General features: G+C 36.9%; 1 protein-coding gene across 25 annotated transcripts in view; it reads left to right on the plus strand.

Annotated features, from left to right (window-relative positions):
• MEF2C (myocyte enhancer factor 2C) overlaps positions 1-27,759 on the plus strand; it is a 186,091-nt gene that overhangs the window by 145,576 nt on the left and 12,756 nt on the right. For all 25 annotated transcript variants that reach the window (XM_033179178.1, XM_033179169.1, XM_033179168.1 and 22 more), the window contains 3 exons: positions 7,364-7,550; positions 10,028-10,075; positions 26,577-26,749. In XM_033179178.1, coding sequence (XP_033035069.1) covers positions 7,364-7,550; positions 10,028-10,075; positions 26,577-26,749 — 408 coding nt within the window. The remainder of the gene's footprint in view (positions 1-7,363; positions 7,551-10,027; positions 10,076-26,576; positions 26,750-27,759) is intronic.

Below are 27,759 nucleotides of genomic sequence, written 5' to 3' on the forward strand. Positions count from 1 at the left end.
AATGGTGCAATCTCCGCTCACTGCAACCTCTGCTGGCCTCAGCCTCCCGAGTAGCTAAGATTACAAGCATGTGCCACCACGCCCAGCTAATTTTGTATTTTTAGTAGAGACGGGGTTTCTCCATGTTGTTCAGGCTGGTCTCGAATTCCTGACCTTAGGTGATCCACCCGCCTGGGCCTCCCAAAGTGTTGGGATTACAGGCGTGAGCCACTGCGCCACGCCATTTGGGCCAATTTTTAGTTCTTATGGTCTGAGTTTCTCTTGCTATATAATACATTGATGTGGAGCAGCTGTGCACTAAGGTTTGTGAGTGTAGGATGTTAAGGCAGAGTACCTTAGGTGTGTCAGACAGTAAGAATCCCTTGCACAGTTGAAATAAAGACAGATATATGCAGTACAGCTGATCACTCAATGGAGGTGATCATTTAGGTGGAGTTTTAACCCCTAAAGTCCTGGGGGAATGCACATTGGATCATCATTTTTCTCATACTTTAGGGAGAGAGACATGTGATACACACCTGCATTCCCTCACAGGATTTCAGCCTGTTATGTAAAGAGTTCAAAATCAAGATACGTGATATCTTAAGGGGTGCAGCGGTGTGTGGCAGGGGCTGAAAAACCACATTAGAGTTTATGGGCAGAGCTGTGAGAAGGAGCCACCCAGCTCTGAGCTATGCCACAGAGTCTCCATCTCCTTAGTAAGTGCTTCAGTCTTCACGATGAAAAGCCCAGTTTTTGCACATTGCTCTGAGTTGCTGGAAGTCAATTTTGTTGAAAGTTTCCACAGCTGCTAAAACATTTACAGCAGGGCAAGGACACTCTGCCCTTTGTATGTAGAGAGTGTCTCCACCTCTTTAAAAACATTACAAGACTGTTTTTCTATTTCGAAGACCCGGTTTGAAGAGTTTCCCTTTTAAAACAGAAAATTTAATATTGTAGTCACCTGTTGGTATACTATAATTTATGCCCATATTCCTCAATTACATGAAATAATTCATGGGTGATTTGGAACTGTGTTGACCAGCATTTCCTCATGCTGGGTTTGCCATGGTTCATGCTGGGCTTCACAGCAAGAGAAAACATCTCCGTCTGAGGAACCAGCAGAAGATAGGAAAGGGGCTAAACGAATGAGAGGCGGGTGCAAGTTGGTTGAGAGTAAAAGGGAAGGGAGTAAGTAGAAAGAAACAGTATATATTTTCTTCAAAATAATGTGCTGTGAAGAGAGAGAAATAATGCTGTATGTAGGATCAAGGGAGAAGTTAAAATGAAAGCACTTGAGATTATTTACATACAGAGGAGAAGTGCTTCGAGGAACGGAAAGATTGAACATACAGGTACAATGGAGATAAAATGACCAAGCTTCTCAAGGAAGGGAAGGAGGATGGGACCTAAATAAGACGGTGTTACAGATGGAGCCAGGTGTAGCTAAGGTGGTAGCTGGGTAGAATGATGCTGAGTAGGTGACCATATAATGACCTCTATTTTATTTTTATTTAGTTTTATTTTTATTTTTTGAGACGGGGTCTCACCCTGTGCCTCAGGATGGAGTGCAGTGGCGTGATCCTGGCTCCCCTCAACCTCTGCCTCCCAAGTGCAAGTGATTCTCCTGCTTTAGCCTCCCAAGTAGCTGGGACTACAGGTGCCTGCCACCAGGCCTGGCTACTTTTTATATTTTTAGTAGAGATGGGGTTTCACCATGTTGGCCAGGCTGTTCTGGAACTCCTGACCTCAAGTGATCCACCCACCTTGGCCTCCCAAAGTGCTGGGATTACAGATGTGAGTCACCAGGCCTGGCTATTTTCTTTATTTAAATATATTTAGTTTAGCTTCTATAGTTAATTAGGGAAGGGGGAAGCAGGTGCTTGAAAAACGACTGAGAAGTTAGACATCATGAGGAGTAGGGGATGGAGAGGGAATGGACAAGTCCATGATAGACTTGTCAGGCAGCCTTGAGGGAATTTAGATAACAAGCAATTGGTCCTCACAAGTCATCAGAGTTGTATGATTTTTTTTTTTTTTCCTCTACTAGGGCCCAGCAGCTGGTAATGGTTAATCAAAATTTAAAGGTGTCATTAGTGGCAAAAAAAAGGGTGGGGGGAAGATTCAGTTCAATCATTCGCATTAAATAAAAGAGGGCCCATTAACTAAAAATATTTTACTTAAACTATTTTATTTGACTTTTTTATTGGACTTTTCCTTGTGGTGAGTTTGGGAAAATACTGGGTTTTGGATAAGAGTTCAGATACTTTTCCGATTATGACTCACTACAATAACCATGATCACTTTGTTCAGGGATAAAAACTAAAAGTTTTTTTAGCTGTCATGTCTGTGTCCTTCAAAGCTGGGACCGGCTTCATGGGCCCTCGACTTGGCCCTGTTCTCATAGGGCTGCACTTGGTTAAATACTATGCTGTCATTGTCTTGAAGTTCTTTATACTTTTTTTAAAAGGGCCCCACATTTTCATTTTACACTGGGTCCTGCAAATTACATAGCCAGTTCTGCTGACAGCATTTTATTTAATCACCCCAAATTCTCTCTTTCTTCCTATCTTGAGTGTTTGTAAAAGTTGGAGTCTGGCCCTGAAGTCTTTGCAAGTTTGGTGTTTTTAACTACTTCTTGGCTTTCATTTTTTAGACAAAAAAAAAAAAATGTTTAAATGTAGATGCTTTCAAGTTTCCTAATTTTGAAAAGTCAAAGAGAAAAAGAATAATGCCAATTTCTTGGAAATATTTATATGTGATTATAGCATATGCTTTCCCTAAAATGTTTAGAGCTGCTTCGTCTCTTCAAGGATACAACCATTTCATGCCTTAGATAAGGAAATCAAGGTCAAGGGAGATTAAATGACCTGCCTGGTTAAATGGCAATTTATTACATAACCTGGACTGTAACTGAGATTTCTGATAGAAAGGCTAGTGTTCATTCTGATTCTCTAAAATATCTTCTCAGTGTGCTCATTTTTAAGTTTATAATTTGCTTTCAAAATTATAGATAGTTCCTTTAACTCAGAAACAGAAAATCAAATACCATATCTTCTCACTTAGAAGTGGGAGTTAACAATGGGTACACATGGACATAAAATGGAAATAATAGACACTGGGGACTCCAAAAGTGGGGAAGGTAGCAGGGCGGGGTGAAGTTTGAAAAATTAGCTCTTAGGTACAGTGTTCACTATTTGGGTAATGGGTACACTAGAAATCCAGTCCCCGCCAGTATGCAATATATCCATGTAACAAACATGCACATGTATCTAAAATTAAATTAAATTTTAAAAAAATTATCATAGGTAGTTCTTGATACAGATAAGGAAACAAAGCAAAAGATAAATAGAAAACAAATGATCTTGGTATATTTTATGAATTTTGAAATTTTGAAGTATACTCTGATACCATAATTATATTTGACTGCTTAGCCAATCACAAAGTAGTTTTATAATAATCATTATCATCCAATTGTTTCTGATCCAGAATTCTAGAAACTGAAGAATTAATTCTTGGGGATAATAGTCAGAGAAAGGAAGGAGTAGAATGACTTTCACTGACCTGGTTGTTAGGATGGTCCTGAACTCGTTACATAATTATTAATAATCCTCTTTATTTCACCCCAGGGTGAAGGGGATATGGGCTTTACTCTCTAATGAGACACAACCATCATTCTATCGCATATTCAGGGAAGATATTGTTTTATAGCAGATCCTTAGATACCTAGTAACAGTTAAACATTTATAAGTAGTAACAGTGAATTCAAATTAAAACATTTGTAGCCCAGAGATGGCTTTAAAATACCAACTCTAAGTTAATATGGAAGAGAGGAGTCTTTAAGATTTCTTTTTTCCTAAAACCTCAGACACTCCAGTGTAGATACTCACCCATATTTCATGAGAACCCATTTGGTTTATTATTTATGCGGTCCATAGGTAATGAGCTTCTAATATCTAGCCCTTATTCACTTAACAGAATGATTTCTACTACAGCATTTTATTTCTATCCAAAAACTTATACTGTGTTGCATAGTGTTTTGGTAGCAAAAGCAACAGACTCAGTCACTAGATAGATGACCTAGGGCCACTTACTTAATCTTACCAGTTTGAAAAGGGAAGAATTATATCTATAGTCAAGGGATGTTTAAAGGGTTATATCATATCATGTATATCAATTATATAGCACAGTGCCTACTCAATAAATAATATACAGTAAATAGAAGCTTTACTTTTGTGTTAGTACAGTGTCTTCCTAAAACTTCTCCTTTGAAGAAAAATATTAAGTTCCTGTAATAAGAGGTAGAGTAGGCTCTGCATTGCCTCATAGCAAAAGGGCACTATTTAACCAACATCATAAATGATTTTATAACCAAGGGGAAAGAAGAGCAGGAAAAAGAGATCAGGATATGGGCAAGTGGCAGGACAATTACAGGATTAAATAGGGTGGTTAGGGTGGGCTTCCAAGAGAAGGCCACATTTTGAGCAGGGACTTGAAGGAGGTGATGCAGTTCGTCATGGAAATGAAGCAGGGAGGCAGAAGGTGTTAGGTGATGAGATAACAGAGGTTGGCAAAAGTTAGAATTCCTGTGGACCCCTGGAAGAAAAAACTCTCATCTTGAGTTTTTATTCTAAGGTAAGAGCCCTCACGGGGTTTTGAGCAGAGGAGTGTTGGCATGACTTAAGCTTTTAAAGGGCCAATCTGATTTCTGGGTTGCAAATACAAAGGACGGCAAGGACCGGAGCAGGTACATCTGTTAGGACATGACTGCAGTTATCTAGGCAAGAGATGGCACTGCTTGAGTCAGGGTAATAGCCACACCCTCCAGCCATTGTGATACCCAAAGATAGTCCAACAGATTTCCAAAATGCTCCCTAAGGAGACAGTCCCACCCCTGTAGAGTACCAATGTTCTAGATCTAGAGTTTCTCTTATGGCCCAAGGTTGCGCAGGAAACAGATGGCAAACTCTAAAGGGTAATTGAAGAGAGCTTATTAAAAGGACTGTTTACAGATGGGTAGAATTAAGGGAAACCTGAGAGAATAATGAAGTACATTAGGGCTTGCAACCTAGAAGCTGTTCCCATCTCTAGGCCTAAAGAAGTGGAGGGGAACAGTACCAGATCACAGCAAGATCTATGTGTATAGGAGAGAGCAACTCAAAAAGAGATGGAGTCTTCGCTAGAGAAACGCAGCCTCAGCCAGCCTGTGGCCCAGCAAGGATGACACCACTATAAAAAAAATACCCTGACCTTGCTCCCTCCTGCTCTCTGTGCTATTGCTGGTGTCTCCTCCACTGATCAGTGGGAAGCCAGAGGGCAGGAGAGCCTGGGTGATGCAGTCTGGAGGGTCAGCTCCTGGGCACACAGCAGAGTGAAGGGGCTAGAGAGTGGGTCTGGATGGAGCAAGTGGAGAATATACCTAGTAGAATCACTTTACTTTGTTTTCTTGGGTATGCTAGAGCAATCCTTATTTGGCCTTTCAATGAAGAAATACAATACGTTATGCATGCTATAGACTTTGACTTTACAGCATATGCTAATTTTTTGTTGTTAAAGGGGGGCTGGAAATGTAAGGCTAAATTCATTATTTGATGTCTTATCAAACATTTATATTCCATTATGTCAATTTTTATCCAAAAATTATTTCCCCTGTTTACAATAGAGAAAGCCTAATAAAGACTGGCCATATTACTGATATCACTTGAACATTTTTATTTCCCTCTAAAACAATGACAGATTGGGCCAGGTGTGCTAACTCACGCCTGTAATCCCAGTACTTTGGGAGGCTGAGGTGGGCGGATCGCCTGAGCTCAGGAGTTCAAGAACAGCCTGGGCAACATGGCGAAATCCCATCTCTACTAAAAATACAAGAAAAATAGCTGGACGTGGTGGCACGTGCCAACCACTATTTGGGAGGCAGAGGCAGGAGAATCACTTGAACCTGATAGGCAGAGGTTGCAGTGAACAGAGATGGCACCACTGCACTCCTACCTGAGGAACAGAGTGAGACTCTGTCTAAAAATAATAATAATAAAATAATAATAATAATAATAGTAAATATAAAATAAAAATGAAAAATCAAAGATGTGTGGAATAAAAGAGTTTTGAATGTAAAGCATTTGCTGTTGTCAATACTGACATGTCCAGAACATGGAAGAAAAGAAAAATGGGAAATAAATAATAAGGGAGCATAAACATAAACAAAGAAAAGTATTATGATCATCACCAAGATAAACAGAGAAATATTACACAGCAAGATGTACGATGCAGGCCAGCTGACCAAACAGTAACAGAAAGTGGATGTTAGCACTAAGGGAAAACAATAGTAAAAACAAAATAGGACCAAAAAAACCAACCAAGTGAGCCTTATGCACATATGCATTTAAATTTGCACAATAACTTATTGAGAACCCCCAAGGGAATGCCTTAATGCCATCTATAAATCTTATTCCATATATATGTCCATTTTATATTAAGAATGCCATATGCTTTGATACATATGAGTTCTCCGGCATTATATTCAAAGAGTATTTTTACTTGTAATGCTTAGAAAAAATAGCTACAATTATGTTCCTGTGTTCATCTAGTTAGTACAGCAGAAACATAAACATGATTTTGCTTAACTTGACAAAATAATTACTCAAAAATCAATCATTGAAACCTGGATTAATCTAATTAGACATCCACACAGCTTCAGTTCACTAAATATTTGGCAACTTTCGCAATTGAGACACAGGTCTTGCCGTTTGTCCGTGGCGGTACATACCAAAATATGAAGCAGAGCGTTTTCTGAACTATCACTTTAAAATGTGAATTATTGAATGATACATGCTCTGTTGAATCCTATATGTTAAAATGCCTATTCTCTTTAGAGTTACTTTTAAAAGACAGACTTTAAAGCATAATAATTAAGGTATATGTGCTATGCACATGCTTGGAGATGATTTTCTGTCATTAAACTTCTACATAAATATGCTTCAGTAAGCAGTTAAAGGCTTTGGTTTGCATTTTAATCCTTTTTCTCTGTGAAGTCATCACAATCAGACACCTTTGATCTTGCAGTCATTTCTGGCACCAGATTCAGATATCACAAATGAACAATTACTACTTAATAGAATGGAATCCAAAGACAATGGAGTCTAATGAAATGGGGCTTTGTTTTAACAAAAGTGAAACGTTTTCTAATGGTTGCAAAGGAAGAGTTCTAAGCATATTTAAGAAATCAATTTATGATCTGAATGTCTTGAGAGCTCTTAATGGTCTTCTAGACACCAAGTAGTTTGGAATGTAGAATTTTTCTTGGAAACATAAGGGCTGTCTGTCCTGAAGAGCTTCCGTTATTAATTCTTTTCTTTTACCTATGTTTTGTTTTCTGTTCCTGCAGGCTGTTCCACCTCCCAACTTCGAGATGCCAGTCTCCATCCCAGTGTCCAGCCACAACAGCTTGGTGTACAGCAACCCTGTCAGCTCACTGGGAAACCCCAACCTTTTGCCACTGGCTCACCCTTCTCTGCAGAGGAATAGTATGTCTCCTGGTGTAACACATCGACCTCCAAGTGCAGGTAACACAGGTATGTCCTCCTTAGCATTACATAAGGATGTAATGCTAACGGATCATTGGAAGGGGCCACTTTTGGCAAAGCCAACACTGCTTTATCTACCAGATGTTTTCTGGTTTTCCATTTACTCTCCTTCACGGCTTACCATCCACCCCGGGGCTGGGTCTCCTGCATGATAGAGCCTAAACTCTTTAGTATGTCTTTGGAAATCTTTCATAATCTGCCATTTATCTTTTTCATTCTGCCACTTATCTCCTCCCGTGGCTATATTTTAACCACATATTCAAAAACAGGATGTCAGATGTCAGATATCCTTTCTCCACACTTTTACTTCTGCTCGTCCCCCATGCCTAAAATGCCATTTTCCCTCTTCCTCCTGGCAAGCTACCACTTCTTCTGTGAAATCTTCCCCTGTGTTCTCTAATAGTATTTATCCCATTTAGTTATTTATTATTTAGGTCACTTTTTGTTTATTTATACAGTAACTTATCCCACAAAGGACTTAGGCAGAAAGAAAATATAAGATAGCATCATTTGTAAGACATGTGAAATAAAAACAAAGCTGAGTCAGAAATGAAGTTAATTAAACACATGTACACCTGCCCCAAATTTGTCTCTGCACTTTTACTTGCTGTTGTTCAATTCGCAGTGTCCAAGGGAAAAATAAATTATTGCTCAGAAAAAGTTCATCCATTCTTAGTACTTAGAACAATCAAAATACATTTTGATGAATTGTATTGAATATGTGTCTGTTTTGATACTGGTTTTAAAGAACATTAAAGGGAAGAATGTTCTCTTGATTTGCTAGATTCATAATAGGAGCCAAGTCAATGAATATTGAATATAACAAAACTATTCCTTTATTTTTCCAGAAGCAGCATCAAAAATAATTGTATTTCTAAGTCACATACAGCAAACCATTATATATTTGCATTTCATATTTTTAAAAGTACTCCATGGGACATTTTTAATATATCTTACATACACATAGCTGTATGAAAGTAGTTTATTCATGGAGGAATTTTCCTGTAGAATACTTACATATCTGCCTTACAGTTAGAACCAAACGTGTTACTATTTTTGTTACAGAAGCTTTGTATAGAAAATACAATTAAATTCATCCAAATAAAAAATTTTAATAAATCTTGAGTCGGGAAATGTGTTCAAAGGACTTCATTGGGCTATTCTCTTGACTTTTGAATATATTTGAATGTTTTCATATGAATTTTCAGTAACCACATTTATTCCCTTCAGCTCATACTCGAATGCAGTTCACTTTTCTATTTGATAAACTCATGCTCATTTTTTTAATTTGATACTTTATTTCCAAAATATTATCTGATTGGAAGTAATAAACATTTTCTTAAACTGTAACGAAGGCCAGATGCAATGGGTCACTCCTGTAATCTCAACACTTTAGGAGGCTGAGGTGGGAGGATTGCTGGAGCCCAGGAATTCAAGACCAGCCTGGGCAACATAGAGACACCCCATCTCTACAAACTTTTTTTAAAAATTAACTGGGTATGTTGGCTTCTGTCTGTGGTCCCGGCTACTCAAGAGGCTGGGGTGGGAGGACCACTTGAGCCTGGGAGGTTGAGGCTGAAGTGAGCCATAATCCTCCCACTGCACTCCAGCCTGGGCAACAGAGCAAGCTCTGTCACAAAAAAAAAAGTATGTATGTGTGTGTATATATATATACACACACATATATATGCATACATATATATACACACACATATAAACATTTTCTTTTAATTCCAAAACTTGAACCAACTAATAATTATAGAGTATCACTTAGAGGCAATTAGAAAATCTAGATGATATTCTCACTATTATTATTTTGACTGAATCTTGTTTTTTTCAAAACTGAAAGTAATTTTTATATTCAATATCTTATTGAAACATCTTGACTCTCATAAATAAACATTGTCAAATTTTAACATACTTTCTTAAGTTAGCGGTAAGCATATGTTTCTTAATTTGTGGCCAGTGAAAAATTTGTTTTATTGTGTCAGTCAATAAGATTTGAATAGTAAATGTAGGTAGATTCATGAAACGATCAAATTTCTGGACAATTAACATTGCACAAAATTAATGGCATAAAACATATTTACAAAGAACTAAACATCAAATGTGAAGTCATCTGAGCATATAGTAGACCTTCCTCTTTCTTTCACTTTCTATAAAACATCTGCTTAGAGAAAACCTAGACTTAGAAATAATAAAAATGCAGAGACCAAAGACTGGATTTTTTTAAATGTAACTTTCTTAGAAAAAAAGATTCTGCAAAATGTCAGTGATTGAATGTATTTTTAACGTTTGAGCACAGCATGGCACAGTAAAACAAATGTCAGCCATCTGACTTGGGTTGTACTTTACAAGTTTATGACTATTGCAAGAGGACAAAATACTGAGGTTGCTAAAGGTAAAGTGTTTTGTTCTGTGGGCCTTTAGCCTTTCTCGTTTTGATCTTCTTCTTTAATCCATAGGTGGTCTGATGGGTGGAGACCTCACATCTGGTGCAGGCACCAGTGCAGGTAAGCACAGACTCCATACTGCAGTATGTATTATTGTTCTGAGTTCTTCTACTAGGTGATTTGCAGGACAAAGTCTTTTAACAAATAAAGTTAAGAGATCTGTGAGAGGCCTGGAAAAATGACACCAATAATTTTTAAAGCACTTTTCTGAAGCAGAAGTGGTTAAACAATAACTTAAAAGAAAATTGTTTATTAACTAGAACCTTCCTTAATAAAACTTCAGCTGGTCAGCAGAAAATTAAGGGCTCTGATCCAATCGACCTAATCCTGGATACCATCCTTGGACACAAGAGTACCTTTAGCAAACCATACTTTTTGCGTTCTCTGTTAATTATGTCACATTAAATGTGAATCATTTTCCACCCAAAGAAGTATTGAACTTCTGTGCATTTCTAAAGGAGAGTACATAAAGAAAAGGAGGGGTTAAGATTATAATCATTCAACAGTACTGTTAATAAAATAAAATCACATTGGCATTAAAATGAGCTCTTAGAGAACATGAGTATAATGCATCCCAAAAAGACCCTAAAATATATTTCAGCTAAGAACTTCTTACACTGTGACCAATAATTGTCTCAGTCACATATCTCCAGGTTTCCACGTTAATTCATAATATCAAGATTATTGAAATATTGATGTCATTTTCAATGCAGAGGCAAGATAGCACAATACTTTCAAATGCCAACTGCAGTTCACTATTGGCATAACAAGTAACCATGGTAATTTCTGCAGCTGGAACATGCTATACATTTAAAATAGTAGGAGGCAGGCATGAATGACACAAGGTTATGTTTGAAATGTCAAAAAAAATCAAGTTTATTGAAATAGCCATGGATAGCCTAATTAAAATATTTTGCCAGGGTCAAGTAGAATAGCCTGCTAATTATAAGAAAGAAGATAAAGAAAATTGGTTTACAAATACAATTTTTATAAATATATCTATTTGAGGGTAGACTTTCTCTTTTCTGATGCTGGCTCTTCACTAATTCAGTGAATAATGACGAAAAAGTATTAGACTTACACAGTGATTAGCAAATAAGATGAATAACACTAGCTTCCTATTTTATATATCTTTTGAAAATTAGGTCGAGTCAAATTAGTGAGTAAACTCACGTAATATTTTGCTGGACATGGAAATGAATTTTTTTCCCTCAAAAAATGCTCTGTGGTTTGCAGACTCAAAATTAGAGAACCGGGTCAAATCCAGACCAATGTTTCTTGGATCCAAGTGTCTGCCAAACACTATGGTTAGAAAAAATGGTGAGGACTGAGAATTGGGTGGTCACAAAGACCAAGATATAATGTAAGAAAAATGGTTTAGATGTTATGCTGTTTTACCCAATATCTCACTGCACTGGTTTGCTTACTGTTATGGAAACAGCTAGTAGTCGTTCTGAACATAATTAAAAGTAGTAAAAAAAAAAAAAAAATGTGGAGGAAAACATGGCCTGCTCAGCTTTGATGGAAGTGGCTTGTTACTGCTTAATAGCTAGAATGCTTTAGAATCCTATATTGAAAATAAAAAATGTTTGGTTTTTTAATTATTCTGTCATTGTCAATTCCCAGACAGTCGGCTAAGTTTAATGATCCTCTAGGGATAGAGAAGACTCTCAGTCCTGTAGGCATAAAAGTTTGACACATACAGGATATAGTATCATTGAACTAACAAAATCTTATGCACTTAGCAAATTCATCCTCTTACCTCAGGACCTCTACCATAGGCATGAGAATCTTCTAATTCAGAAACAGAAGAAAACAAAAAGAAAGACACTGAATTGCTCCACCCTGCTGATAATAAATATTATATCTTGATTTTATCTAATAACTACAAGCATGTAGTTTTCACAGTTTCTATATAGCTGTGAAAGTGTTACCCATATTTTAAAAATAGAGGAAGAAGCCCTTTCTAACTCTAGTCCCAAGGAACACCTGTTGCAGATGCCACTTAGTCTCAAGCTTAGCTGTCATGTCCTGCTCATAACTCAGCCATCTTCCCCTTCTTTCTCATGCCAACCAGTGTCATATGTCAGGCTGAATATATCGGTGCTGATGTCAGAGAATCACATAACACCAGAGGAAAACAAGGCCAGCCAGAATGTTGCTACATTTTCAGAAAAGAAAACCAAAGCAAAAAGGCCAAAATACAGCTTCCAAATTGTGCATATTGTCATTGAAATTCAAGGTTTCAGATAAAGTTTGAAACTCTTGAGACCAAGTGGCAAGACTGCAATTATGTTAAATACTTTTTAGCAGTTGCAGTTTTTTCCAAAATCAAGTCATCTCACTTTGTAAAAAAAAAAAAGAAAAAGAAAAGAAAAAAAAGTGAGGGGGAGGGAGAGTCTCATGAGGGAAGGACGTAAGTTGAACATTTCTTATGTGCCTATAAATACTAAAGGCCAAAAAGGTAAGCACGCTTTTTTTCAGCTCAGTTTGATCGTAAAGTGTGGCATCTTTCCTATCCAGTGCCTGAGCTATCCTTTTCTATCATACCATCATCCAGTAAGTTTCTAGAACCTCCTAATTCACCTTCCTGCTTTATATTGCATCCAGCTCCAGTCTCCCCAGGACTGCTTGTTCTTTCTTAAAACCTTAAGTTCACTATAGGTCATCATTCACATGCCAAAAATCCAGCTATGGCTTCTTTTTCAGAATTAACCATGAACCTCTTATCCCTGGGCCCAATCCTACTCTCCAGCCTTAACCTTCTTCCCTTCTGCCACTGCCATCAAGAACCCGGCCGTCCAACTCTACTAACAGTAAACATTTAAACTGGTTTTACTGTGCGCTCTGCAAAAAGTATCATTTTCATAATAGTCGCTTAAAGTAAGTGTTCACATTATGCCATTTCTACAGATTGGGAAACTGAGGCACAGGGAAATTAAGTAATTGCCCAAGGAGGAATCCAGGCAGTCGGGTTCCATAGTGTGTGTATGTATATGTGTGTGTTTTGATATAGTGTCTTGCTCTGTCATCCAGGTTGGAGTGCAGTGGTGTGATGTGGGCTCACTGCAGCCTCAACCTCCCAGTCTCAAGCAGTCCTCTGCCTCAGCCTACTGTGTAGCTGGGACCACAGGCATGCACCACCATGCTTGACAATTTTTTAATTTTTTTTCCTTATAGAGATGGGATCTTGCTATGATTTTCAGGCTGGTCTTGAACTCCTGGATTCAAACAGTCCTCTTTCCTTGGCTTCCCAACGTGCTAGGATTATAGGAATGAGCCTCTGCACCCAGCCTCAGAGTGTGTGCTCTTAATTGCTACACTGTGCCGCCACTTGGCAATGTCACGGCCGCTTGCTCTTACCTATGCAATCCTAGCACGCCTTTCCTTCTTCTGCTTCATGCTACTGAGCACTCTTTGTCATCCCACAGAATTCACTTCAGCCATTTGAAAAAAGCCTTTCCTGACTCTTATAGAGAGGTTATGCACCTCTTTCCTGTGCTTCCATAGCAGCCTGTACCAACATTAAATTTCTCATTGCATTATGACTGCAACATCTGGGCACATCTCTCTAGGACACACAGCTCTGTGGAGGCAAACTGTTTCTTATTCAGTTTGTATTCCCAGTTTAACACATAAGCGTTAGCACACAGCAGATACTCAGTAAATGTTTTTCAGCTGAGTAAGGCAAAAGTGGATCTTCTAGCCATAAAGTTTTAATAGTGTTGATGTAAACCAGAAGGAACATTTCAAAGAAATTATGTAATTTTCAATACAAAAAGATATACCTTTGATCTGTAACTCACAAAAATAATGTATTTTTCTGAAGCAGTATACGAATGTTTAATTAACTATTTGATTAAATGGCTGAGTACCCTGGGCCAGTAAAGCAAAGTTTCACTAACTCCTCTAATATTCTTAAAGGAAAACCTAAAGAGCTGACAGATAGCAGTAAATGAAATGTGGGTTGCTATCTCAGGCCATCACAAATCACCTCTTAAAACAATGAACTTCTTATCATCACTTAACTTGAAATACTTTCAAAGATGAAGGCAAAAGGTAATAAAGAAGTAGCGGGATAGGGTTGTACGCTTAGTATAAGAGAAATACACAGCAAGTCATCATAATACTTTAGTTAGTAACAGTGACTTTTCTAAGATTTCAGTTGATGGTTATTCATCTACTACTTAATTCTTTCAACAACCTAAATGAAAAGTCACTGCTTTTAAAATAACATATTGTCATAACTCTGTACATTAAAACCAATAAAACTTTTTTCTTTTTCTTTTTTTTTTTTTTTGTGAGACGGTGTCTTGCTCTGTCACCCAGACTGGAGTGCAGTGGTGTGATCTCAGCTCACTGCAACTTCCGCCTCCCAGGTTCAAGCAATTCTCCTGCCTCAGCCTCCTGAGTAGCTGGGACTATGCAGGTGCATGCCGCCATGCCAAGCTAATTTTTTGTATTTTAGTAGAGACGGGGTTTCACCCTGTTGTCAAGGCTGGTCACAAACTCCTGAGCTCAGGCAATCTGCGCACCTCAGCCTCCCAAAGTGCTGAGATTACAGGCGTGAGCCACCGCACCCGACCACATTAAAGCTTTTAATGTGCTAATCTGAGTGGTTATTGATGATTGTAAGATCAAGTTCGGTTGTTTTGTAGTTATTAGATTTAATGGAAATAACCATTAGCACAGCAATGCCTTGTGTTGGATTATTCACTAACCTGTTAGTGTCCTTTGTTTTCACTTTGATAATATGATTGCCTTTTATTGAGTAGAAAGGACTAGTGTGCTCAAGGATTTATTGATTCGTAGTTGAGACCAAAAAGAGAAAGAGAAAAAAGAAAAGAAAAACCTTTAGGAATCCCTTTGAACATTAAAGATAATTTTACAATCTACATAGCTATTTGACACGAAGGCAAAGGAGATTTATATATATTGGTTAATACTTTTAATTAGCATTTATTGTAAATTAGATATAATTTTATATAAAAAGAAACTAACAGCTGTTTCCTTATTTTGATTGTTAATTGTTTACCATTTTATGCATTTGGTTGTCAAGCATTGTCACTTCTGGAATGCTTAATTTATGTCAGCTAAATACGTGGAGAGTTGATGGTGGCAGTGTACTGCCATGGATAAATACTGAGCAGTGAATAGGAGATCTGGTTTCCAGACTCTGGAAGGACTCCATCTAGCAAGACCTTAGATCATGACTTAGCACCTTTGAACTTAGTACTTACTCAGATTGGAGATAAGAAACAAATATTTTTACAATCCATTTACACGCAATGCTTTATGATAATAATATAATCATAAAATTTTGCTTATATTTTTGTAATTCATCTAGCATTGAAAAAGAAAAAACTTAGCGCATTACAAAACAGAACTAAGTGGAAAGAGGAAAGGTCAGACAATGCTTAATTTTTCTGTACCAGTACCATTGTTTTGCAAGTATTTGTTTTCAAGAATACTTATCAAAAATTTCCTGGCTGACTTTTTTATCAGCCAGAAAGACTTCTCTGCATTTCTTACTTAGTGATTTAAAGTATCAGTGAAGTGGCTAAAATTTTAGTTTAAAAGATTGGCTTTAACAAGTTTGCATTTTTGTTGCCCAGGAAAACATAACTTCAGATTGCAATATTCAAGAAAGGGAGAAAGGTACTTAATTACCCTCAAATAAGAAAACTAACTGTTAGTATAAAGATACAATTTTTATATTATTTTTAAAATATTATTAAGCACCAAATGAAAAAAAATCTAGGTTAATAGTTGGGTTCTGTTTTGAAAGTATTGTTCCATTAGTTTGAATTGTTCTGAATTAAAAATTCTGAATTCATTTGCAGTTTTACCTTGGGAGTTCACCCACAACATAAGTAAATATCTAACAGCATAACTTTATTATTATTATCTATGAAATTAAGTGACAATGATTTTTTAACCCAAACCAAGTTTATCAAGATGAAAGGAAAAAAATACCTAATCCTCAAATTAGATAGCTACAGCATGTGGTATGCAGTTACTGCCAAGAAAATCAGTGTTAACTTTCCATATACAAAACCCGACAAATTATAGATAAACCAGTACCTTGATGCCATTCTCTAGGGGCTGATGTTGAAGTGGGAAAGGCAGGTCAAAGCTAAGACAAATGAAAAATGTTACAGGTTAAGTCAGGATGTTGTAAAATATGCCTTCGACCCCTTTGGTTTGACTTCATTCTTAAGAAGTTTGATTTCCAGAGGAAAAAAGAAAATTTTAGGTTATAACTTCCTAGAGAGTGTTTTAGCACATTTGAGAGCCCTTTGTTTATCCTGATTTCTAACTTCACAAATTGTATTCTTTTTATCCTCTATCCTTCTATATATACAGTAAACTACTGTGAAGATTGGTTTCTTTACTCATATCCCATTGATTTAACCTATTAGTGTGAAGGATAATAAAACCTTGGTTGTTTTTAATATTAAATTCAAGCTGTTAATATTTCCCCCTGAAATACTAGTTTTATTCAAAATTTGTCTTTTTTCCCAAGCAGTCTTTTTTCTTTATACACCTATTAGGTTCCTCTTCCCTATCTTTGGCATCACGGTAAGATTTTATTTGGAGATAACACGGAAAGGAAAGCTTTTTTCATAATCATCAGTGATGTGACATTGTGCATCAGTAGACAGCAGATGCTGAAGGGGGGATGTGGTTAAAAACCCCCACTTTTGGAAATCAATTTTTTACTTACCAGGGACTTTCTCACTCGGTGCTTCAAGGCTGTCGGCCAAGAGTATAATCTGCTGTTTTTAGACAAACCTTTGCCAATCACTTAAATTTTGCAGTTACACTTACATAGTATGTTTCAGTCGAATTTCAATCCAAAGAGTATTTAGTCATGATACAGTATCATATTTGAAAGATCATTAGCTATGTTAAACTTAAGTATTGTACCAAGAACCTTGGATAAACAGTTTAAATTTATAGCCAACCGATACCTCCAAAAGGTGCTAAGTATTCACTGTGTTTATTATTGCTCCATTTCAATTGTTTTAACTCAATATTTAAGTTTATCCATTTTACTAGACATTATGCCTTCTTTTTACAATTTCTTGACCCTAGAGTCCACCCACCACCTCCAGTTATGATAAAGAACCAATTATGTTGTATTTAAAGTGTAAGGGGGAAAAACCCCTGCTACACTAGTATAGAATACTATAATATAGTAGTAAGAGAAAACTAAATATATGGCCAGTTTACATATTCAAACATTGCAACCTTAATTTACCTAACAATCAAGAAAACTGAATCTTTAGTTGGGTCTAATATTAAGCAACTCAGTGAAAACTGTAAAACCATGGAGCAAAATTTTTGAAGTTTGGGGAAAGATTCCAGAGGCAGATATTCAAAATAATAAAACAACCAAGGAAAGTATGTGTTTACAAATTATTTTAGGAATGGCACTATTGCCCTTGAAAAGTCTGTTAAACTCCTCTTTTTCAGGATTGATGTAAAAATTAAATGAGATAATTGATGCAAGGCGTCTAACATAGTTTCTGCCCCAGAGTAAGTGCTTATTAATAAATGTGAGCTATGGTTATAATCATCTACAGTCTTGATTTTTCTAGCCTATCTGGTTATAGTGTTTAGTTTAATGCAGTTCCAGTAGTATTTACGAAATGTGTGGTGAAGGGAGCACACCAGTAGGCTTCACAGAGATGTCCAGCGCAGGGCTCCTATCCTCAAAGGTGGAAGTAAAGCAGATGTATTAATAAATCTGAAGCAGAATGTGAGAGCAGTACAGTTCAGTGCAACACATTTCACTTTGAACGTTATGAACTTCTGATGTGTTCGCAGCAGTTGTGTAAATGTTAAAACCACAAGTAATTATTCTTTCTCTTCTGTCACGCTCTCTCTAATTTATACTGTCTCAATATTTTTGTTTATAAAAGTGACTGAAAGAATGAGCGATTGTGTCAATAATGAAGACACCCCCTCATTTTTAGCAAAGAGACAGCCCCAAAATCTCAAGAAGTGAACAATTAAATGAGTCATAAATCTATCATTCATAGTTAAATGGAATTTTTTAAAGATAGTGTGGTTCAATCGCATTTTTATGGTGCAATTAAAAACTATCCCTTCAGTAAATCAGTGCTCAAAGGAGAATGATATTTGGATTTTTTATATATGTATGCTGGAAACATCAGATTGTCCATTTCTTCCTTATTTGCAAATACAAGGATGCATGCTAAATCTCAGACATCTAGCTTTTGTAATGTAGTGGTAGCAACCTGCATTTTGGATTCAAATCAAAGCTCTCTTCCTTGCTGACAGGGTGATCTCAGTCAAGTAACGGAAACTTCTTAAGCCTCAGTTTCCTCATCTGTCAAAAGCTGGGATGGTGATGCCTAAATCCACATTACCGTTAGGACAAATGAGAAAGTCGTTTGCCAACACAAACCTACTTTATGGACTCTGAATCTTTGGAAAAGCAACTTAGTAATACATAAAAATTCTTTACCTCTCCCTCATAATCCAGAGCTTACATAGGATGTGCTGTACGTTAAAAGCTCATTGTTTCATTGACAGACTGTTAATTTCTCTCTCTCTCTCTCTCTCTCACACACACACACACACACACACACACACAATCGTTGAACAAAACACAGCCCAAGAAACATCAAGGACAAATAGGCTAGATATGAAATTCCTGAAGCTTTGGTCTAGCATCAGGTGACATGGTCAAAGAGAAGAGACAGCTCTCTTTTTAGAACATCTGATGCCCCCGAACTGGTATGGCCAAGAATAGTTCTGGCTTTGGTGTAGTCTTGGGGTATTTCTCTAAGAATATACCACAGAATGCACTGAGGTTTCACAGGAGTTTTTTCATAGTCTAACATTATGCATTATTATATAATTTCCCTAAGAAAACCCCAGAAAAAGTGGAGCCTTTATTTTGTGTGTAAGAATCCCTAATCAAGAGTCTTTAGCAAGATAAGAATCAGAACTCTGATTTGCCCCCATTCTACATTAAGCATATTGAAATTTTCATCATTCCCAGATTTCTGACCCCTGAATATTTCGTGGTTGTCTTTTGTCTTAGAGCTATTCAATGTAAAATATCTTTTTTCTCAAAAAAAAAACAAAAAAACCTGATGTTGATACATAGCAGCTGAGTAATTTACAGTTCCTAGCACATGTAACAAGGTTTCAGGCATTCAGTCTAGGTCTGCAGTCTAGAAGATCATATTTTTCCACTAATTTTTTTTTCAACTGTCACTTCCAGTAGAGTAGGGGATTGTATGAGCAAGCTTACGATACACAATTTAAAGTGATTTTCAATAAAAAGATGTATGTTCATTTGAGGCATAAAACAGTATCCTAATATTGGAAACTAACTTTTAATCTTAAAACTAAAATATAAAATTAATTGATGATAGTGAGCATTATTATGTATGTGACATTTCCTGTCTAACAACCCAGTATGCTGTAACTGTTTTCAAAATAGCTTTAATTTTTTTTAAAAAGTGAGTAAACCATTTTGTTGAAGTAAAAGCAGCAAATCGATACTTCAGAGGTCCAGCTATATGTTCAGCTTAATGTTTTCCTGTGGCAATTTGCTTCAAATCCCTCAAAATCAGATACTATTAACAAGTTACTAAATTGTTTTTATACATTTATATATTAGAAGTTATTTCCCAGATAACAACTAATCGCGGATACTAAAAAAATACTAGACATTTCACTGTAACATTGGGTGTTTCTGATAGAAGCTGGTCTCCTAAAGTGACTGTAATTAGGTAAGCATCATTACCATTTGAGTATATTACAGGGGAGAAGATTATTGATTTAAATATTACAAAATCTACTTTTAAAAGTATATTTAATCGTCCACTCAAAATAGCACACTGAAAGTTAAAGCAGCTACTCTGGTGTTCAGTTTAGCTAAACCCAGTATTTCCTACTTGTAAATATTTATTTATCCAGAAAGAGACCAGAAATGTGGTTTGAAACATCACCATTTTGTGCCTCCTTATGCAAATTCAGTGTCTTCTGAACCAGAACTACTATTTATTGTGCCCAAGTTACAACATGTCCCTCAAACTTGCACATCACCTCTGGCTTAGGACAACCTTGACTGTCCTGTCCCTAGTCTCACAAATCAGTCGTGTCCTTTCTTCATTTGTATCCCCATAATTTGAAAATGAGACTCGACATAGAAAGGCTTTCACTATCTCACAGCATGACCAGTTCTGAAGGAGCAGTGTAGTGTTGTACTTCAGGGCATGGACTCTGGACACACTACTTGGGCTTCAAATCATAGCTCCACCAGTTGATAGCTGTTTGACATTGAGCAAATTCCTGGACCTCCCTTTTCTTTGATTTTCTCATTTCTCATTTTTCATAGGGATACTATTAGTATTCCACAGGGTTGTTCTTGTGAGGATTAAAAGTGCTTTACATCCATGTACAATAACTAACACTTACATAGCAGTTACAAGTGCCTGGTAATCTTCTGAAAAGTTAATGTGTATGCTTAATGTTGTGTTATTGGTAAATAATACTACACACTGTGTTTGCGATTGCTAATATTATTGGATGGTAAGATTGTCAATGACTGCCTCAGATGAGTACCTGAGAGCCTCTCATTCAGATTACTTTTATGCTTCTTTCACACTAGGGAAGTACTTCTATTGAGAAAACTAAGGCTCAGTAGGGTTGAGGGAACTCTTAACAGAAACATCTTGAGTAGAACCTAGATTTCTCTGCCTTACCTCTTCTTGTCTCCAACTCCTGGCTGCCTGTAAATCTTTCCCTCTGTGCTGCCTCATTCAGACATCATTTCTCATGTATTCTAGAGCAAGTCATTCTAACTAGCTTCTCTAACAGCAGTCCAACCCCCTTTTGTCTCTCCTTTCCACTGCCATCATTGTTCTTTTCCTAACACAAATTTAACAAAGCTAACAACTTGGGAGCTATCTTAGGCGCTCATTTTCTAGAGTATAAAGTTTGGTAGAAATTTAGTATAAAGCCTACAATGTGAAGTTAACATAATCTGAGAGGTTCATGTTAGCCAAGCCTTCTTTTTCAACTTCGGAAAACTGTATGCTCCAGAAGACCCAGTGTTTCATCTTCAGAGGAATTCCCCTCCTTCTAAACTCCAAGATCTCTCTGTCCTGCATTCCTTCTCTCCACAAAGCATCTCTCTGAACCATCTGATAAATTCCTGTTCACTCTTAATAGCCACGCTGCCACCATTCTTTTTCCTAGGATATCATGCAGCTCATCTTTTGGTGAAAAGTTCTGTATGAGTAAATTCATATTGAGATTTATCTTGATATAACGACAACCTGTGGCAGCAAGTACTCGTCAGTGTGGAAGAAAATATCAGAGACTTCAACTTTTCATTTTCATTAGGGAAAATGTCTGACTTGTTTGAGTCTACCACTTGCAGTTAGTTAGCTAAGGTAATGTGCTGTGAAATGATTAACAGGTGCAACAGGTAGAAAAGTAGCTTTAATTAACCCTCTATAAACAAATTTAGTAGGTGGGCACTTACATGATTTCCTGGCTTTCGTGTTACATGGTTGATAAGCAGTTTGTCTCAATAGTGTACTTGGTCATCAGTTTGCAATCATTATCGAAAATGTAAAATGTTCTCAAGTAGCGTAAAGAGAAGAGACCCTTGACGTTTGAATTTAACAAGTTACTCATTACATTTTCAGTTCTCACCTTGTTGTCCCTCAATAACTTACCTTTTAGTGCCTTTCCTGAATAATTCTTAATTTTTCTAGCATATTCTTTGTATCTATTTGCAAAGCACCTGAAACATATAAAGAACTAGTACTCTGTGTATTATCACTGCCTCTAATTGCAGCAGAGTGGAGTGAATTCAGTGTGGGCTGAAGTTGTCTGAAAAGCATCATGAAAGAGTTGGAACTTCAGCTGATCCTTAAAAGATAAATTTGAATTAAACAGGAGAGCCGATACTGCCAGTTATTGAATTGCTAGAGCAAAGATTTGCATATATTCCAAGGACCATAAGGCAGGCTGTGGCCATTGGAAATTAGATTTCATAGATAGAGTGTGTCAACTGTAGACAGTTCTGAGAGCCAGGCAGGGCACTGACTCAACTGTGTTAAGCATTCATGTATAAAAAGGAACATAATGGAAGTAGCAGTTTAGAAAGACTTCCTTGAGTGAGTTGGTTAGCATCACACAAATGCACAAAAGTTTGAATACAGCCTTAAGGAACTCCTCTGAAGGCCTGAAACTCCTCTTAAGGCCTGGTGAAGAACCCCCCTCAACTAGAGACCAGAGGCCCAGATGGAGAGTTGCTGAAATATTTATTCAAATGGTGATGAAAGCCAAAGCTAAGATGGCAGCAGTGGAAGTAGAGACAGGCATTTTTGAAGAAAAACGAACAAGATTTGGTATCTCATTGGATATGGAAATGGAAGAAGGAAGGTAGTAAGATGATGGAAGATGACAGTTTGGTAAATTAAAAAATGGGTATTCCAATGACAGAATTAGCCATGGTCCATAGTGACTAGTTCTGTTTGTGCTTATTAGTCTTATATGCTTGTATTCATAATTGAAAGTCCTAGAAAAGAAAAAGGAACAAGTGAAGAAAACTCAAAATGCCTAAACATCCAAATAAAAGAAAGTTTCAGAACTTTGGGCTCAAAGAGAGCTACATGTTCAAGTGAGCTCTGAGACAAGGCAAAATGCCTTCCTCATAATATCTTAAGCCAGGAATATGTTCTTTGAATTTACAGCTTCTTAAAATAGGAGTCAATAAAAAAAAATGCAGCAAGTGTTTGCTAGTTAACTGGGGAGAAAAATGTTTTTTCTCCTAACACCACATTCAAGTTCTATGTATTGACACTAATTTTAATATGAGTATATACAAACTTGTACCAGAAGAGGTAGATTCTACAATCCTTTATGTAAGTTAACTCATATATGCTTACATGTGTTATTTTTATGTGAAACAATATTTTTAATCAAATGAAACTATAAAACAAACTGACTCTAAAGTTGGTCTGTACTTCATTTTCTTATAATCTATAATCAGGAAATCCATTCACTCCTGCTTTATAATTTTTGTGCCTTTAAGTGGTCAGAGGAATGTGACATCTGCATACAGTCACGTCTAAATTGATAATTGTCCAGGCAGAGGGTAATTTTAAAACATAGCAGGAAAAAAGGTTGAATCTGTATATTAGAAGGTTGTTGAGAGGTGGTGTTTCCCACCTCCCGGACCCCTGAATTTAAATGCGACCATTCTCTTTGGTGAATTTATCTTAAGGTGGGACAACAGGCTCAACACAGGCCGCAGCATTCTGAGTGAGGAGGAGGCTGCGGTTTCCCAGCCGGTTTAAATGCAGGCTCTTCTTAGCAGTAAACCACACGCATGTATTCATCATTGATTTTCAAATGATAGGTTTCTATATCACTGGTTTAGGATCCACAGTCTTGCATTCCTGAATCTATATTATGCCCAAAGAATAACAATTTGGTGGCTGGAAACAGAAATGGTTATTATACGGCTCCAAAATGCTAGCTGGCACAATATGCTAGAAACAGCAGAAATTCACTAGCAAAAAGCAGAATTTATTTGTTCTTAAAAATAACTCAATGCTCCAAAAATATGAATTTTAAAGTGTCATCATGGTTCAAAATATTTTACATTTCAGTATGTAAACACCTTAAAATATGTGACTAATCTTCTAAAATGGCATAATTTCCAAATAACAGGAAATATTCCAAGAGAAAAGTAGAAGGCTTTTTAAATCATTTTTTTTAGTTTTGAGGTATTTATTGAATGAAAAACTATAATGTATGTTTACTTTTTTCCCCCTACTGCTGCCCTGAATAACTGTTTAAAATGTGGGCAAAAAGACATAGGCTTTGTTGAAATTTCTCAGAGAGTTTACTGTAGAAAATGCAAAAAAAAAAAACTTTTCTCAAGGCCTCCCTGAGGCATTTCCATTTTCGCACACTGGCCCAGTGCTTGTCATATCACAGGACAACACATTTCACGAAGCGGTTTTACTTCCTTTTAGCAAAATAACTCCTCCATGCAAACCAGTATCGGCATCTACCGAGCTGGGGTTTTAGTTTCTTCTGATCTATTCAAGCTTCATTGCACTGCTTAACTGATCTTTTTTTCCCCCTTCTTTTGAAATTACCCAGCTAATTTTCCATTTGATTGTTTATATAAACCAGATCTCACACAGACTTAATAGATAAGTGACATATGTCTTCAGTGTGTCCATCTGACCTTCAGCTGACAGCAAAGTATAGAGCAGAATTGACCTTGATGTTCTCATTCTCTTTTTATCCCGTAGAATCTATTAATTCAAACTAAGTTCATACCATATTCACAATAATGATTCAGGATGACATATTAAATATAAAACTCCTCTAAGCACTCCATTTTGTCAAGCATTTTTTTAAAGTGAACATACTCTCTTTTGTTTGTTTTTTCTTCTAGTGAGAGAAGGTAAATGCATCGTTTCCTGTAACAGCTTTTGCCACGGAATACTGTTCAAATTTACTGTAAAGAAAGTTTTGGCGTTTGTCATATTTATCAGCTTTAGAGAATTTGGCTAATTTTCCAGAAGTTTTCTTATAGAAGGGAATTTATATTCAGATTCAACCAACATTTCTTAAATGACTCCTGTGTGCTCAACACATGTTTTGGGGGTGTCCAGTTTTTTGTTGTTTTTTTTTTTTTTACCCCAGGAGCTAGGATAATTTTATTCATAATCCAATTGACAGACTTGATCTTGTAGTTATTTGTTACATATTCAGCCTGTTTATTCATGCATAAAATGAGACAGGTAAATGAAGGGAATATGAAGAACAAATGTACTTTATGCAGTGTGCCTCAAATATATTTTGCTTCTAAAGATGTTCCCATAAATATCTCCTCAAATATACCTTTGCCCTGCCTTCCCAGTTCCTCATGGCCTCTATCTCAGGCCATCAAGCTAGTCTCCAGACTGGTCCACACTAGCAAGTCTTACTAATTCCTGAGTATACCAATGCCAGTACATCTTTCTGACCACGTAGAGGTCTGTGTCATACCTCTACTCTGAAACTTTCATTTCCAGCATATAAACCCAAGGCCTTTTATCCTGGAATTCAAGATCTCCACAAGCCAACACCTGCATCCCTCCAGAGTCTCTGACACCCTCTCTTTTCATGGGTCCTCTTCTAAACAGGTTCCTCTCAGTACCCCTTACCAGGCTCTATAAACTCCTACCTCAGCCCTTTCCTACCGCTTCATCACAAACCTAGTGTATCTTCCTATGGCCTTTCTTTCTTCAAGAAAGAAATCAATTCCTACTTCTTCAATCAATCCTACCCTCATCAATTCCTACTTCTTCCGTGAACCCTATGCTGCCTTGTATTGGTCTTTATGTTTTCCATGAGTATGTATTGGATTACCACAAAGAGATTTTAGAGCTTTCCAAGCCTGAGGCCTTGTCTTTGCATCCTCACTGGGTAGCACACAATCTCATTCATGCAGGGGTAATAGATACTTGTGTTTTGTAATGATGACAATAACAGTGAGGTTTAACTGTCTCCTTCAGAGAGCTTCAGAAGACAACTGTCTAGTTTCTAGCAAGGATTGTTGAATCAGGTAGCTGATTTCTCTTATTCTCCCTTCGGAGTCAGTGGAGGAAGTCAGCAGATGTCTTTCTGAGTCCGCTCTCATGCCAGCTCTGCTGGCATTTGTAATCAACTCATCCCTACCTCTCTTGGTCATATTTTGAAATATGAAAAACGGAGACCTTGGGATATCCACTTTTCTGTTAGTAGGGTGCTGAACATCAGAGACCTAAGAAAACCCTTTCAGTCTTCCCATTCAATGGCTATTCCTGTGCCTTGGTGAATCAGCACTTTAGCGGGGGCATCATCACTTCATTTCAGCTCCAGGGAAGGAGTTTGCTTTCTGAAGTTCTGTGTGAGCAGGAAAGCAAGGGTTATACACTGAACTTAGTGAGGAGGGCAAAGTAGATGGAAGAGAAACCATAGAGAGAATTCACTCAGAGAAAAGCAGAACTGAACAGCAAAATGTGTAAGCAGCTTCCCTTCCTCCTGCATGTCCTAGAAATTACAGTCTTGCTGGTATGCCCTTTCTTCATTTAAGGACACACAGACACACAAAATAAAACCCAAACCAGTGAACTGAAAGAGTGAGTCACGCCAGCCAGGCCTCCGCCAAGCTAGTCAATTAAAGTGCAAGACCAGTTCTGTGCTTTTCTTAGACCCTGAACTACTGTCTGACTTTCTTCCTGAATATTTTTGATAGGAAAAAAGTATATGCTGATTTCTGAGCAAGTTGATGTATATTGGCTATCTTCTCATAGAAAGTTTCTAATCTTCCTTCAGAGGACTATTGAATAATTAAATGGGTTACTTGTCCCATGGAGGTCAAATCAGTCATCCTATGGTTTTGCAATGTGTGTCTTACCATTAAGCTTTTGCTTTTATTCTCATGTTGTGTATTCTTGGGAAACATATTTGACCTAGATTTCTTCCTGAGTGCTTTATTGTTTTTTCTTAACAGGGAACGGGTATGGCAATCCCCGAAACTCACCAGGTCTGCTGGTCTCACCTGGTAACTTGAACAAGAATATGCAAGCAAAATCTCCTCCCCCAATGAATTTAGGAATGAATAACCGTAAACCAGATCTCCGAGTTCTTATTCCACCAGGCAGCAAGAATACGATGCCATCAGTGGTAATACAAAACTACATTTTAAATAAATATTGATAATGTTTTGTATATGTTTTGCTGTTTTTATGTTTGTCTAACTTGATGGATTACTTACATTCTCCCAGAAAATGAACACATCAGTGCCATTGACAGAGCATTGCTTGTATTTAGCTATTATTTCTGGTAACTGGTTTGCATTTCCCTTTTCCGTGTTAAAAAAGAAAAAAAATCTAATGAACTTCACTAGGCTGATGTTCTAGGACAAGAAAAACATTTTCTTTTAAGACTTTCAATTTATAGCTGGAAAAAAATTACACACTACTATCAGTCAATCTCTATGTCCCATAAGCAGAGTAATAATAGGTAATAAGGTACTTCATAACATAGTATTTTTACAGTATTTATGTCCTCAACATGCTGACAATGAGAAAATACTTTCCATAATTTCTAAATGAACTTTCTCCTGTTAATTAGCAAATCCTTTCTTAGATGTATTGCAATGATAATATCTAATACATCACATGCCTGCACACTACCTCAATTCATCTTTCCATATATGTACTTCATGAAAATAGCTATCTCTCAAAAGCAAATTGTGTTAAAATCCTAGGCATTTTAAGAACAAAGGTTAGATTTTACATCAAAAAACAATTGTAGCACCTCTAAGAAAGATAGATAAATAAGAAATTTTAAATAGAGATTATATCCCCAGACGCTGTCATTTTTCTTTCTTCTGGGTCTGCGTGCCTAAGATGAAGATAATGTTGTGGGACCAAATTCAACAACCAAGAGCCTTACATCACTGTTCTACAAATTAGCTTTGCTTAAGAGCAAGAACATTTAAAACCAAGATTCAGTAGACAAATTTAGATCACTCTGCAAACACATTTCTTTTTTTTTTTTTTTTTTCTTTCTCTGCTCTGTGGCAAGCTTCAGGGTACAACAGTCCTGCGAGATGATTAGTTTATTATGGCACAGTGCTGATTAATTTTGAATATCAACCAAAAAAATCACATAATATGCAGCATTCCTTC

This window comes from Trachypithecus francoisi, unplaced genomic scaffold (assembly GCF_009764315.1).
Source record: "Trachypithecus francoisi isolate TF-2019V2 unplaced genomic scaffold, Tfra_2.0 Lachesis_group2, whole genome shotgun sequence".
Classification (NCBI taxonomy): domain Eukaryota; kingdom Metazoa; phylum Chordata; class Mammalia; order Primates; family Cercopithecidae; genus Trachypithecus; species Trachypithecus francoisi.